The 15,053-nt window shown below is 41.5% G+C and overlaps 1 protein-coding gene across 1 annotated transcript in view; it reads right to left on the minus strand.

Moving 5' to 3' along the window:
• Positions 1 to 1,079: 1,079 nt before the first annotated feature.
• cass4 (Cas scaffold protein family member 4) overlaps positions 1,080 to 15,053 on the minus strand; it is a 75,542-nt gene continuing 61,568 nt past the window's right edge. The window contains exons 5-7 of the mRNA XM_028811821.2: positions 9,990 to 11,369; positions 6,459 to 6,542; positions 1,080 to 2,816 (exon numbers count right to left, since the gene is read on the minus strand). Of these exons, the coding sequence (XP_028667654.1) occupies positions 2,400 to 2,816; positions 6,459 to 6,542; positions 9,990 to 11,369 (1,881 nt within the window). The 3' untranslated portion in view covers positions 1,080 to 2,399. The remainder of the gene's footprint in view (positions 2,817 to 6,458; positions 6,543 to 9,989; positions 11,370 to 15,053) is intronic.

Below are 15,053 nucleotides of genomic sequence, written 5' to 3' on the forward strand. Positions count from 1 at the left end.
TGAAAGATGAACCGTCGCCCCAGTCTGAGGTCAAGAGCGCTCTGGAGCAGGTTTTCATCCAGGATGTCTCTGTACATTACTGCAGTCATCTTTCCCTTTATCCTGACTAGTCTCCCAGTCCCTGCCGCTGAAAAACATCCCCACAGCATGATGCTGCCACCATCATGCTTCACTGTAGGGATGGTATTGGCCTAGTGATGAGTGGTGCCTGGTTTCCTCCAAACGTGACGCTTGGCATTCACACCAAAGAGTTCAATCTTTGTCTCATCATACCAGAGAATTTTCTTTCTCATGGTCTGAGTCCTTCAGGTGCCTTTTGGCAAATTCCAGGCGTGCTGCCATGTGCCTTTTACTAAGGAGTGGCATCTGTCTGGCCACTCTACCATACAGGGCTGATCAGTGGATTGCTGCAGAGATGGTTGTCCTTCTGGAAGGTTCTCCTCTTTCCACAGAGGACCTCTGGAGCTCTCTCAGACTAAGGCCCTTCTTCCCCGATCGCTCAGTTTAGATGACCGGCCAGCTCTAGGAAGAGTCCTGGTGGTTTCCAACTTCTTCCACTTACGGATGATGGAGGCCACTGTGCTCATTGGGACCTTCAAAGCAGCAGAAATTTTTCTGTAACCTTCCCCAGATTTGTGCCTCGAGACAATCCTGTCTCGGAGGTCTACAGACAATTCCTTTGACTTCATGCTTGGTTTGTGCTCTGACATGAACTGTCAACTGTGGGACCTTATATAGACAGGTGTGTGCCTTTCCAAATCATGTCCAATCAACTGAATTTACCATAGGTGGACTCCAATTAAGCTGCAGAAACATCTCAAGGATGATCAGGGGAAACAGGATGCGCCTGAGCTCAATTTTGAGCTTCATGGCAAAGGCTGTGAATACTTATGTACATGTGCTTTCTCAATTTTTTTATTTTTAATAAATTTGCAAAAATCTCAAGTAAACTTTTTTCACATTGTCATTATGGGGTGTTGTGTGTAGAATTCTGAGGAAAAAAATGAATTTAATCCATTTTGGAATAAGGCTGTAACATAACAAAATGTGGAAAAAGTGATGCGCTGTGAATACTTTCCGGATGCACTGTATAGTGAGTGAATTTGGACTGTGAAGCTCCAACGTGTATGTCAGGCGTTCTAAATACTGACCGACTCAAATTTATTATTGCAGTGTTGTATATCGGCCAGGTTTAGTTTTCATGCCACTCTGACCTGATATTTAGGGGAAGGAGAGTATGGCTGACAGTACTGAGCTATCACAGCTGTGTCATGGTAGGGTGGCAAAGCATACAACTGACTGTTGTACCTACCACCTAGCTCTTGGGCTGGCAGGCTCCATTCCTCAGTATACTGACTTTGGTTTTATTCCAGTAGTATGAGGACCATGTCAAAGATTTATGGCTATTTAATCTCCTGTGTCTGTTTGGAGGTGCTTGTGTGTACCAATTTTTAAGTCTGTGTGTTCTTTTAAATATTGCATCCCAGAAAACTCTCAAAACTGACTAACCCAAATCAGGGTCACAGAGGGGCTAGAGCCAGTCCATCTCGTTCACACTCATATAGGGTAAGTTTGGAATTACCAATTCATCTGACATATGTGTCTTTGGGGATTAGGATAAAACACACACAAAAGACAACAGAGAACGTGCAAACTCTACATGGACAAGAAACTCTTTGAACTCAAGAGTCCGGGATCCACTATACCACTGTGGCACCATTTCAAAAAAGTTCTGATGTATTTGGATGCAATGCTTTAAATACTGAGCAACAAGACAAACCGTTGGGGCTCTAGGTTCAAGGCTCTAGGTTCAATGTGTATAAATATAACATGAGACCTGAGCCTTAATGACACCATGGTGGGAAGGAATGTCCCAAAGCTGGCTGGCAATCGTGTGAAGGTGTTTGTACATCTAAATGTCTGTTCCGGGGGCTTTGGACAAAACACCTTTGAGGAAGGCAGGGCAGGCCAGTTAGACAGAGATACAAACTAAAAGGCTGAAACCAGACAAAGATTGGCATCACTGAGATGGTGTTGCTGGGATTTTCACTCTGCCACAAGGCTCTTGGTATTCTCTGTTGTTCAACCATTTTGACAAAAATATGCACAATATAAACAAAAAAATATTATTAGCATAATATTCATGTATGTATTCACTAACTTGACAGCCCCAAGAGACGCAGCTTTCCCCTTAAAGTGTGCTCCAGGCTACACCAGGATGGCAGGAACAGGATTATTAGAAAACAGCCTGTTGCCATCATGTTAGACTGCTTCTCTAGTTTCAGAAATTGCTTTCTCTGTACCAAAGTATTTACAGCATCCTATGCCCATATGTTTTTCAAAGAATCGGGTGCAAATTTTAAAGTGGAAAACCAGAAGTTCTTCTGCCAGTGGGTATTTCACAGCTGGAGAGATGTCCGAAAGTTCTGTGCTCTCTGTGCCAGCTCTTTGGCAAAATCCTGTGCCTCCTGCAGAGCAATCTTGTCGGGGAAATGAACTGCAGCTTTCTTGGTGGCTACTGCCAGCTGCTTAAGTAGAGCACAGAGATGGTTGCTTTTGCTAAGCAAGTCCCGGCCCAACTCACTCTTGTGGGCCTCCTTACACAAGCAGTCCACCAGCTTCTGGCCGACCATGATCACCAGCTTGCTGTGCGAAATGAATTTCTCAGGTGGTTGGCCATCAATGAGGCTTGTGACAAATACACCTATCGCCTTCTGTAAAGCCCCAAAGTAAAGGCGACAGTGTTCTGAGGACACCAGCTGGACTTGTGTGCCACACTCCTTTCCTTTTGTAGAAGAAACTGCCTTTTCCTCAGCCTGTATGGTGCCAAAGAGACAAAATGCAACAACTTAAAAAAAAAAAGAATGGATGTCACTTAACACTCATGTACATCTGAGACAGTTACACTCGCTGACTGATGTCTTGTTTCACCATCTGTAGGACCAGCTCATGTCAAGCGCTTGTCTGAACATTAAAAAGGTTGGACAGATCTTTCTAGCACCCTTCATTGTATTTATGACCGTAAATTTGTTTACTGCTTGAATGGTACCCTGTCCGTGGGGTGACCCGCACTGCATCTTAGAGAGTGTGGATGGCATTAAGCAGAAGGACTAAAATGTCACAGGCAAGAGGAGAAATGGAAAGCATTAAAAAACACTGGTATGATTTTGAAATCATGGCCTGTCATGATTAGTTTATACATCTTATTACAGTAAGAGTGTCTTTATCATGAGAGGCATTAGGTGAAATAACTTAATAAAGTGACTGAATTATATGGGCAGCTATGGGGACATCTTGGTTCAATGTGGAAAACACAAAGTTCTCCTGTTTGTTACACTGGGCACCACCGTGCAGCAGGGGACAATTACAAATGACTGATCAGAACAGAGACAGGAGCGATTTGGATGAATTAAAATAAACATTTGAAAGTGAGGCTTACACCTCCTAGTCAGTAATTATACTGGCATGGAGGAACTGAAAAGTCCTAGAGCAAAGCAAAGGAGAAGGAATGCGGGTGGGCAGAACAAATGAAGAAAAGCACACAAAACGGACTCAAGGAGACACTCCCCCTCAAACCCCACAGCCTTAAGACTGCTTCTGAAACCCTTCAGAACTCCAACATCAACATGTATGTGAAGCCCCCTTCATGCAGCTTGATGCTGTCAGCAAAGAGAACACTTTGCTATTTGTGGTTTCCAAGTCATGTCTTTTGAGTCTTGACTTCCTGTCTCTGTAAGTGAGCTGGAGCTGATAATCACAATTTTCTATCTTCTCATTTTGCTAACTTCTTCATTAAATAAAGACTGGTGGCTCTGAGGCTAAGGATCTGCGCTGGCATCCCGAAGGTTGCTGGTTCGAATCCCTGTCACTGCCAAAAGAGATGCTACTCTGCTGGGCCCTTGAGCAATGCCCTTAACCTTCAATTGCTCCGGGTGCACTGTACAATGGCTGACCCTGCGCTATGACCCCAAGGGGTATGCGAAAAAGATGCATTTCACTGCGTGTTGTCCTGTATAACTATGTATGTGACAAATAAATAAAGTATTATTATTAATGCTCACTGCCATTTTGTTTCAGGCTTAGCATCACTTTATTCAAAATTATCTTTCGTGGCTTAAACATTGCAGAAAACTCTTAATTACTAAAAGAAAATTCTTTGTGAACCCTCAAAACACTAACTAAACAAATAACTCTGCTTCCTCTTAGCAATCGTCCCTACTTCTGTAGTAAAAGTGACCTTTGGAAGCAGCTGCCTGTGTACAAGTGCTTCTTGCAGACGGCAGGCAAGCAACTGCTGCTCAGCAGTCAACCTGTCATTTGAAAGGCAGGTGGCCCACTGTAACAGATCCTCATGCTCAGGTTGAAAACATATCTAAGAGGGGCTATCATGTCTTAGTGTTGTTGGTCCTTATTATGGGGTCAGAAGTGATCTTTCATGCAGTGTGCACACTCTTGCAGGGCTCAGTTGTCTTCAGTGTAGTAGGACTGAAAAATATACCTATGAGCAGCAAGGATACTTTCAGTTTAAAGACAACCCTTACTTTATCTCTTCACTTCCTGCCCAACTACAAAAAACCCTTTTGAGTTCACCGGAGAACACTGCTCCCTCTCCACTGATCCCCAAAATCAATACGAAAAAAATATGCCTAACTCTTCCTAATCTACTTTTTAGCCTTAACACAGCTCCCTGGTGACTCACACTTTTTCTTTAAATGAGTACACCGATGTCAGATGACCCTCTACACCTGTTTCTTTTTAACAATATTCAAGAATATTACACATAATCATATTGCAAAAACAATAATTTTTAAAATACATCCACCCATTTATTGCCTTAAACCTGTTTAGTCCAATATAGCGTCACAGATGAATCACTGGGCCCAAACATGCACACACACCCATGCAGAGCCAATTCAGGGTACCTCATCTTTACAGCGTGGGAGGAAACTCAGAAGCAGAAGCTTCTGCAGAAGTCCATGCAGATGTGCGGGCAACACACAACCTTCTCATAGCTGCTTACCATAATGAATGATTTAATGGAAACAACAAGTAACTGCATGAGCTGGAGATTTGACATAAATATAGCTTTTAGCTGAATATAGACCTCAGTATGTGCGTCTTGGGAACTGCACGTCTGACATTGTGGTCAGCAACACAGGAGCGCCACAGGGGACTGTACTTTCTCCGGTCCTGTTCAGCCTGTATACATCGGACTTCCAATACAACTCGGAGTCCTGCCATGTGCAAAAGTTCGCTGATGACACTACTATCGTGGGCTGCATCAGGAATGGGCTGGAGGAGGAGTATAGGGACCTAATCAATGACTTTGTTAAATGGTGCGACTCAAACCACCCACACCTGAACACCAACAAAACCAAAGAGCTGGTGGTGGATTTTAGGAGGCCCAGACCCCTCATAGACCCAGTGATCATCAAAGGTGACTGTGTGCAGATAGTGCAGACCTATAAATATCTGGGAGTGCAGCTGGATGATAAATTAGACTGGACTGCCAATACTGATGCGCTGTGCAAGAAAGGACAGAGCCGGTTATACTACCTTAGAAGGCTGGCGTCCTTCAACATCTGCAATAAGATGCTGCAGATGTTCTATCAGACAGTAGTGGCGAGCGCCCTCTTCTACGCAGTGGTGTGCTGGGGAGGCAGCATTAAGAGGAAAGACGCCTCATGCCTGGACAAACTGGTGAGGAAGGCAGGCTCTATTGTTGGCATGGAGCTGGACAGTTTAACATCTGTGGCAGAGCGAAGGGCGCTCAGCAGGCTCCTATCAATTATGGAGAATCCACTGCATCCACTTAATAGTATCATCTCCAGACAGAAGAGCAGCTTCAGCGACAGACTGCTGTCACTGTCCTGCTCCACTGACAGATTGAGGAGATCATTCCTCCCCCAAACTATGCGACTCTTTAATTCCATCCGGGGCGGTAAACGTTAACATTTAAACATTATACATAGTTATTGTCTGTTTTTCACCTGCATTATTATCATTCTTTAATTTAATATTATTTATTGTATCAGTATGCTGCTGCTGAAGAATGTGAATTTCCCATTGGGATTAATAAAGTATCTATCTATCTATTAAAAATGCACACTTTTAATACAAAGGTTTGGGTTAAACAGGTTTAGAAAATGGATAGGCAGAAATCCTCAATTTCAGTAACTTTTACTAAATGCTCTGCAGCAGGAACTAAAACTTGAACACTGTGTTCTATTATTTCTGAAATCAACCTGTAGTTTTTAATTTACTGTAGGTCTATATAACAAATGTGTTTATATGCTTACTTACCTGTAATATAGTCATAATGTTATGAATTTTAGAAAGTTGCCTATTTGCTGGATGACTTTGGAGAGCAATGAAAATGTATGGCAATATATATGTTTAGACAAAAAATATAGAAGGAACTATATTTTGAACAGATACATGGTACTGAGGTTAAATACCTGCTGAGGACGAGTGGCCAATGGAGTCTTCAAAGGTGCCTTGTGCTTCTGAGCCTTTTGTTGCTCCTCAAACTCTTCTTTTCTCTGAAATTACACCTCAACTACATGAGTCCAGAACTGTACTTGAAGTATATGAAAACAACAAACATCCTTGGTCATTTTAGAAACAAGTCTATCTATCTATCTATCTATCTATCTATCTATCTATCTATCTATCTATCTATCTATCTATCTATCTATCTATCTATCTATCTATCTATCTATCCTAAATTAATAGTGTTAAATTAGATAACTTAAAAGGTGAAGTATGTTCATTCAAAAAAGTGGGCATCATTAATATCAGTAATTCTATAAATTTAAGTACTTCTGATATTTTTGTAAAATTATCGCTATGTGGCATTTCATTTACACTGTCCTTTAATTCCCATTTTATCATTTTAAAACTCAAACTCTGCACAAACAAAACTGAACTAATTTCAGGAAATAGTTGAAAACAAAGAAACCCACTGTTTGTCAAAAGACCATCGATTTTATGGATACACAAAACATCACATCCATAAAATCCTATTCCAAATAGCAGATGACTGCAGCCTATGTCAACATTAATGAGTCCAGGGTAGAAACCAGCCCAAAAATGCCATGCCAGTCCACTTGTGCACTAACCCACATTCATACTTGGCCTATTTAGAGCCACCAATTAACCTCAAACACATATATTTGTGCATCTATCTGGGACCTGAGTACCCACAAGAAAACTTCCAAGCAGACAATGAACAGCCATAGGATTTAAACACAGAAGGCTGGATCTGCAATAGATAAATACATTTTACAAAACATGCATAGTATATATGTCCTGTACACTATTTTGAGATTATTTTAGTCTAAATTTTACCAAAAGAACTCATTTCAATGTATTACTCATAAGAGCTTAGTACAACTATTACTCACAAGGGCCCAGCATCCATCCTGGCAACAAAAATGCAAGGCAAAGTTCAAGCCAGGATGGGATGTCATTGTGCTGCAGGGCACATCAACTTACCAACTGATAGCCACCAATCAGACTTACATGCACATTTTGGGGATATGGGAGTAAACTGGAGTACTTGAGGGAAAAAAAACAGATTCATGGAGAGAATGTGCAAAGTTCATGTAGACAACACCTGGTACATGAAGTGCAGAATATTGCAAGTTAATGCAGCACAATGCTGCCCTGGATAGCTTTCTGTCTATCTTATATTCCCACTAGGGGGCTTCGCTCGCCAACCCCTGGTGTTGGGTAACCCGAAATACATCGATGTATGTATGAGATATATTTGAGTGTAAAGGTATAGATGACAAACAAAGGAAGTAAAGAACCCATAGCATGGCACATTAGAAAGATTTATTGGAATATTTTTTTATACAAAACATTTGTAGTAAAGATGGTGTGTTGTCCTTGAATGAGTTTTCCTTGGTATGGAGTATCTACAACTTTAACTTTAATGTCAGGTGAACGCCGAACTCTTGAGAAGGCTACATAAAGTTGTCCATGTCCAAATACAGGCTCAGAGAGGTATATGCCACCTCTGTCCATGGTTTGTCCTTGGGATTTGTTGATCCATCCATCCAAATGCGTTGTCAGCTAATTGGCGGAATTGTTTAGCGGCTGTTTGTCGTTCCTTTCTTTGCCGTTTATCTATTGCCTCTGCTGTTTGAGAGGCGCGTTATAGGCTCCTGCATTCATTAATTGTATTCAGGCGGGCTCGTTTCTGTATGTCCGTCAGTTGAGATGTTTTGTTTTGGAGCAGTGACTCCTTCGGTTGCGTTGTTTGAGAAGCGCGTTGTAGACGCCTGCGTTCATTGTTTTTATCCAGGCGGGCTTGTTTTTGTAGCCCCTTTAGTCAAGCTCTTTCTTTTTGGAGCCATGCCTGCTTTGCTTACGGCATTTCAGACGCGCGTTGTATGCGCCTGCGTTCATTGATTTTATCCAGGCGGGCTCGTTTGTGTATCTCTGTCAGTTGTGGTCTTTCGTTTTGAACCCGTGCCTGCTTTGCCTCCGCAGTTTCAGATGCGCGTTGTAGACGTCTATGTTAATTGTATTTGTCCATGCGGGCTCGTTTTTGTAGCTCCGTTAGTCGAGCTGTTTGGTTTTGGAGCCGAGACAGTTTTGCTTCTGCGGTTTCAGACGAGCGTTGTAGGCGCGCGCCCACGTTTAATGATTTTATCCATGCGGGCTCGTTTTTGTAGCTCCGTTAGTTGAGCTGGATCGTTTTGGAGCCGTGACCGTGACTCCATTAGTTATCCGTTGTCTACCGTTAGTAATATGGATAATTGCACTTACTGTTAATACGGAGCATTTTCTGTGGTTGTACTGTTAATAATGCATCACTGTAATGTGATTCACATATGCTATATGGTTTGGATGTGTGAGGATGCTGAAAGTTTAATACGGAGAGTTTGTTTATTGTTATTATCCGGACCATGCTGTGTAGTGTGGACATTTAGTTCAGAAGCGCGTTGTAGGCGCCTGCGCCTTTCGTACTATCTTTGCGGACCTTTGCGGACTCCGTAGTGTCTTCCGTTTGACTCTGGGGTGCAGTGCAGAATCCTCTTTTCTGTGTGGCGTTAGTTGAGCTCTTTCGTTTTTGAGCCGTGACTCCTTCGTTAGTTGAGCTCTTTCATTTTTGAGCCGTGACTCCTTCATTCGCGGTGGATCAGACTTCGCTTGCGGTTTATGAGACGCGCGCTGTAGGTGCCTGCGCACTATGTCTCCTGCGTCCATCGCCGTGTACCTGCGTCCGTGCCTTCCGGTTTACCATTCTCGGTTAGTAATATGGATTATGATATTAGGCATAATACAGAGGTACACAGTGGTGTTTTGCTTACTGCTGCCCAGCTTATGTGACATGGGTTCAAATCCCAGTTCAGGCACTCTCTTAGTGAAGCCTGCAACTTTCTTTGGGTGGGTTTTCTTTAGGTATTCTGGTTTCTCCCCACATTCAGAAGACAAGCACGTCAGATTAAGTACTGTTTCAAAACTGTCCTGGTGTGAGTGTGTCCTGTGATGAAATGACATATTCTCCAAAGCTGATATTTGCCTTGCTCCCAGTGACCTGGTATTGGTCTAACCAGTATAAACTTATATAGATGGTCTAATAAAGATTTTTTTCAAATCCTATCCATTGAATAAAAAGCAGAGGACAATTTTAGGGGTGCCCACGACTTCAGAAACAAGGTAGGAAATAACCCTGAATATAGCACCAGTCAAGTAAACACCTGCACTCAGGTATACTATGGCCAATCTACTAAAGAAAACTACAGCATCTGAAGAAAAGACCCAAACAAACACAGAGAACATGCAAACTGAACACAGAAAGCAAATTAGCCAGTACTATAAACCATCGTCCTATTGTTCAGACATAGCAGCACTAAATCACTACTCCACTTTGCTACTCACTCTTACACCAGACAAAAGTAAAATAAAATGTTAAATCTCACACAAAATGAAATTAATTAGCTTATTACAAGCACTGCACATTAGAAAAAAGTTACCTGCAGCTGGACATAGTCGTTGTCCTCAACACCTGAATCCATGAACTCTTGAGTCTGATCCATATTTGTCTTTATTTCCTCTGGATCAGACTTCCCTCTGTGCTTTACTTCAATGACCTTTGGATTCTGCCTGAAGAGAAGTTTGCTATTGGCATTAAGAATGGAAACAAGTCTTTTAACATCTTCAGGGACGGTTCGAGCAACCATCACAAACCTATCGAGGTGATCAGGTGTACCAGCAGTATTGGTATCATCTTGAAAAAGAGAGTCAATGTGCCATCCTAACTTTGCTAAGGCTTCAGCAGCTTCCTGCAGGATAAGTCCAGAATCCTCCACAATAGCTAACTGCTTTTGGAGCCGTGCCTGTAGGCTAATGTCTTTAAGATGTTTGGCATTGCCTCTCACATCTCGAGCAAAATCTAGGAAGTGAGCCATGGAGGCTGTAATCTCTTCAGTTGCAGATCTAACTTCTTCTAAGTGAACTGCCAGATGATGCCTTGCTCTCCACTGACTGCTGATGAACACCATAAGCCGTGACACTGGTTGACACACATCTGATTGAAGCTGTCCAAGCTTCATAATAGCTTCTTCTATGGTGAGCGTCACCTCTCTCTGTGGCTCTGGTGACAGAGATGTGGGTGGCAAAGAATCACAAGAGGAGGAAGATGATGTAGAGGCTGTGCTGTTGCGTTGGCTGTCTGCACTTTTGACACTTGAATTTTCTTCTTGCTCACAGTTTTCTATAACTGATTCTTTGGGTGCTGATATATCAACTGGCCCTCCTCCCATTATTTGTCCCTCTCTTCCCGTGGAACCACGTGGACGGTCATACATAGGGCAAGGCACTTCCCTGTGCATGATGGGGAATGTGGTGGAAGTCATATGAGACTGCAGGGGTGCAGGATTGTTGGACGATCTGCGGGGGGAATGTTCTCCCGAAGACTGGGGAACATCATACATACTCAGAACTGGAAATACCTGTTGTTTTACACTTGGGGGTACATCATATAGATCAGTATTGTTGGTTCTAGTTACACATTTATTTTCCACATTTGTGTCAATGGTGGACTTTGGGATGTCATAAACAGAACTTGTGTTTAGAGGAGTGGGTTTTTCTCCAGTTCGAGCAGGCAAGGTGTCATAGAAAAGTTGCCTTCCTGATATCCCGCCTTTTGAGGGCAGTGTGCCATAGGATCCCAGGCCAGAGGACTTCAGCTCCTGCTTTTCTGGAGAAACTGGAACATCATAGATCCAATCAGATTTCCGTGGATTTGGAAGTGTATTGTAACCAACGGTTAGCCTCTTTTGACCTTCTTCACTTGATGGGACAGGTATGTCATAACTGGGGTCCTGGCATATAGCTGGAGGAACTGCATAGACCTGGAGAAATAGATGTAAAGAGCGTTGAGTGGCAAATGTAAGATCAGAGAGCTGTATTAAAATGAATTGTGCCTTAAGATTAATTAACGCTTAAATCTGTATTTAATATGTGCTTTACAATATTGATCCGGAGAGTGTAAGAAATCATTTTACTGTGAATTATTGGCAATTACTAATTGATTTTGAGTCTTTCTGTATTGTACAAGTTTTGTATGGTAATCAGCTCTGGATAGTGACTGAAAGATCTAATCAAGACTATAAACAGATAAGACAAAGTTCCTATGCTGGGTTACAGGGCATACACTCCATGAGAAGCTTGGATAATTGAAGGGCCTGGTCAGCCCAGCTCGGTGACTGGCTGCCATGACTCACTAAGAGAAGTTCTTGTATAATGGAGGCACGATTATACTTAATCAGAAAGTATACATTATGTAAACTATTCCTTAAATAGCATGACAAGCAATTTGTGATAACAGAAGTTAATTCAGAAGACAAATAAGAGTAAGCTTCCATAGTAGTCAGTCAGTCATTGTCCAACCTGCTATATCCTAGCACAGGGTCACGGGGGTCCGATGGAGCCAATCCCAGCCAGCACAGGACGCAAGGCAGGAAGAAATCCCAGGGAGGGCGCCAGCCCACCGCAGGCTTCCATATTAGTGCAATTTTAATTTCCAATCATGAGCATCAGAAGTGCAAGCTCATTCTGCTCTGGAGCTTTAATTACAAATCATTTTTCCTTGGCTCATCCAACAACAAAACCAAACTAATGTGAAGTCATCCTATCTCCCAGTGTCAAGTGTAGAAAAATCTTATAGTTTATAATTTACTATGAAATATATTCTGTTTGCTTTACAAAGTAACTTATGATGGATGTCATATAAAATAAAGATGAAATGATTATGGCTTATAAAATGTAGCAAATTAGGTCCCTCTGTGGGGACTTACCCAGAGTCTGATAGCTCTCCTGGTCTCTTACCACGCCAAATGGGAGTCTAAATTACATGCCCTTTTTTACATTAAGTGTCATCAGTAGTGGTGGCTAGGAAATGTGACTTTTAGCTGATGTTCTGGATTATAAAACCCAACTTCCAGAGTTGGCTCAATGTGTGACCTTCAGCAAATCACTTAACTTGCCAGTGCTCAGACTAAGCAATTATATATTATAAAATGCTTATGGGCAGTATTCACTGTAGAAGATTTTAGATAAACTATTAACCTATAATTCTTTTTCAATATGTATTAATGTAACTGGAAAGTGTAATAAAGCTATAAAATGCTATATATGGTCATGCATGCGTATTGGAGGATTTCCTTCCGGGCTCATCTGATGTATGTAACTCCAGGATGAGAGGGGGTGCTGTCGCTAACAATGTTGTCTTCCTATCCCTCCTCAGTGCCCTCTTTGCAAAATGATGGCAACTGACTCCACCCCTTCTGGTCAGAACTCTATAAAGAAGGAGGCATTTTTTTGTGGAGCAAGCAGGCAGCAGGACTGCCTTGAGTGGCTGTGTTTTTATTTTCTTTGTTTTACAAATCATTTACTGTGTCAATGTATTCTTGGGGCAGCACGGTGTGCTGCTGCCTCGCAGTAAGGAGACCTGGGTTCGCTTCCTGGGTCCTCCCTGCATGGAGTTTGCATGTTCTCCCCGTGTCTGCATGTGTTTCTTCCAGGTGCTCCGGTTTCCTTCCACAGTTCAAAGACATGCAGGTTAGGTGCATTGGCGATCCTAAATTGTCCTGTGTGTGTGTGTGCCCTGCGGTGGGCTGGTGGCCTTCCCAAGATTTGTTCCTGCCTTGCGCCCTGTGTTGGCTGGGATTGGCTCCAGCAGACCCCTGTGTTGGGATATAGCGGATTGGATACTGACTGACTGACTACACGTATTTTGGTTCTGTTTCATGAATTTTTTTGTTTTCTTTAAAAAATTAATATTATTGATGGTTCTCATTCTTTTGCTTGGTTCTGTCTTGATAATGTCAGGAAGCTACTTCATTGCGATGTTTCATTGTGCATGGATCAACAGATTATGTATCGATCTGTTTAAGAGTTAAGGATTACATGCTCTATACTAAAAATAAACACTCTCCTTAAAAAAGATAGTTATCTAATAAAAGTTCAGTCCATTGTATAAACTTAACTGACACTTGAATTTGTGAATTTCCCCTTGGGATTAATAAAGTATGTATGTATGTATGTATGTATGTATGTATGTATGTATGTATGTATCTATCTATCTATCTATCTATCTATCTATCTATCTATCTATCTATCTATCTATCTATCTATCTAGTATATATATATATATATATATATATATATATATGTATGTATGTATGTCTTGGATTCTTGAGGACATTGCTATACGTATAAAATATCAAAGAGCAGGGTGAGGTGCTCACCGTTGGTGTTTCAAGTTCTATGAATGCTATGAAATACTTGTATTCTAGTGAGTTTTACTGGGGTTGGTGTTAGTGTATTGAGCGTACTGAGAGACATGTATTACAGTGAGGAGCTATTTAGTCTAGAGTGTTTCTATGTTAGGTCTGTGATGTTTAAGAAAATGCCATCCCTAAAGCTTCTGCCACTCCAGGCATCTGCCTAGTTCATTTAAATGGTTCAACCAATCCTGCTGCCACCAAACACATGACTAACAATTTACTTATTCTTTAGCATGGAGAGACACTCCCATTGGTCAAACTCTTCACAAGAAAAAACAAAGGACAGATCTGCAATATAAATGTGTAATCTGAAGTCTGCACATTGACTTTATTTTAGTGTGCTAAAGGAATTCAAGTCAAATCAATGTATTTTTTGCAGCTCTTTTTATGGATTGGACTGATGTAACAAGTTTACAGGTAAAATGTAAATTACAATGTTTAAAAATGCAGATTAGCTTGGTTTAAAAAAATGTAGTGTGAAATCGCCTAAGTGACCAAGAGTGTTCTTCACATTGATAGTAGTGAATTAAACCTTAAGGTGGAGTACTACCCTGAAAGAACAGGTGAAACTTATCTGAACTTAACCGACAAAATCTGGGTCAATCCTACTGTACATTGAACACTACTTTCTCAATTAAAAGCCTTGCTACTGTCAAAACTCTTTGTTTCCACAACTTCAAGTGCCTACCTGCAAGCATTTCTCATTTTGCAGTCCTTGCTTAATTTCTCCTTACTTTACAGGTCCAATGGTAATCACTTCTCACTATCACTAATGACATTTACAAATGCGCCAACTCTCCTTTATCAGAACCCTGCTATACCAACTGCTAATAGCAATTCACATGGTAATTCAACTGAGATAATCCAAAATGGACAGAATTCACACATTCTCGTGGAGAGCTATAAAACATTTTCAATTTAAAGACCCTGGCAAGTAGCTTTGTTCAGTTTATCTCTTGCAACTAAACACCCTTCACTCAGTCCTACACATTGACATTTCCTAGAACTAACTTAGCAAAGTCACCATTCCCATAAGCATATGAAACAAACTAATTTATAGCACACTTATTGTAGAAAACAGATTCTACTCTGATTTTGCTGAGAGCCAGCATGTGCTTGGAGGTAAATGTCACCTGAAGACTTGTTCTTTCAAGCCATTATTAATCTTCTACAAATCAAGTAAGAAAATAGTTTTTGTGGATTAGAAAATGAATGGGTTGCTGAAATTGAAAGTGAAAGTGAAATTAT

Source organism: Erpetoichthys calabaricus, chromosome 10, assembly GCF_900747795.2.
Source record: "Erpetoichthys calabaricus chromosome 10, fErpCal1.3, whole genome shotgun sequence".
NCBI lineage: Eukaryota > Metazoa > Chordata > Cladistia > Polypteriformes > Polypteridae > Erpetoichthys > Erpetoichthys calabaricus.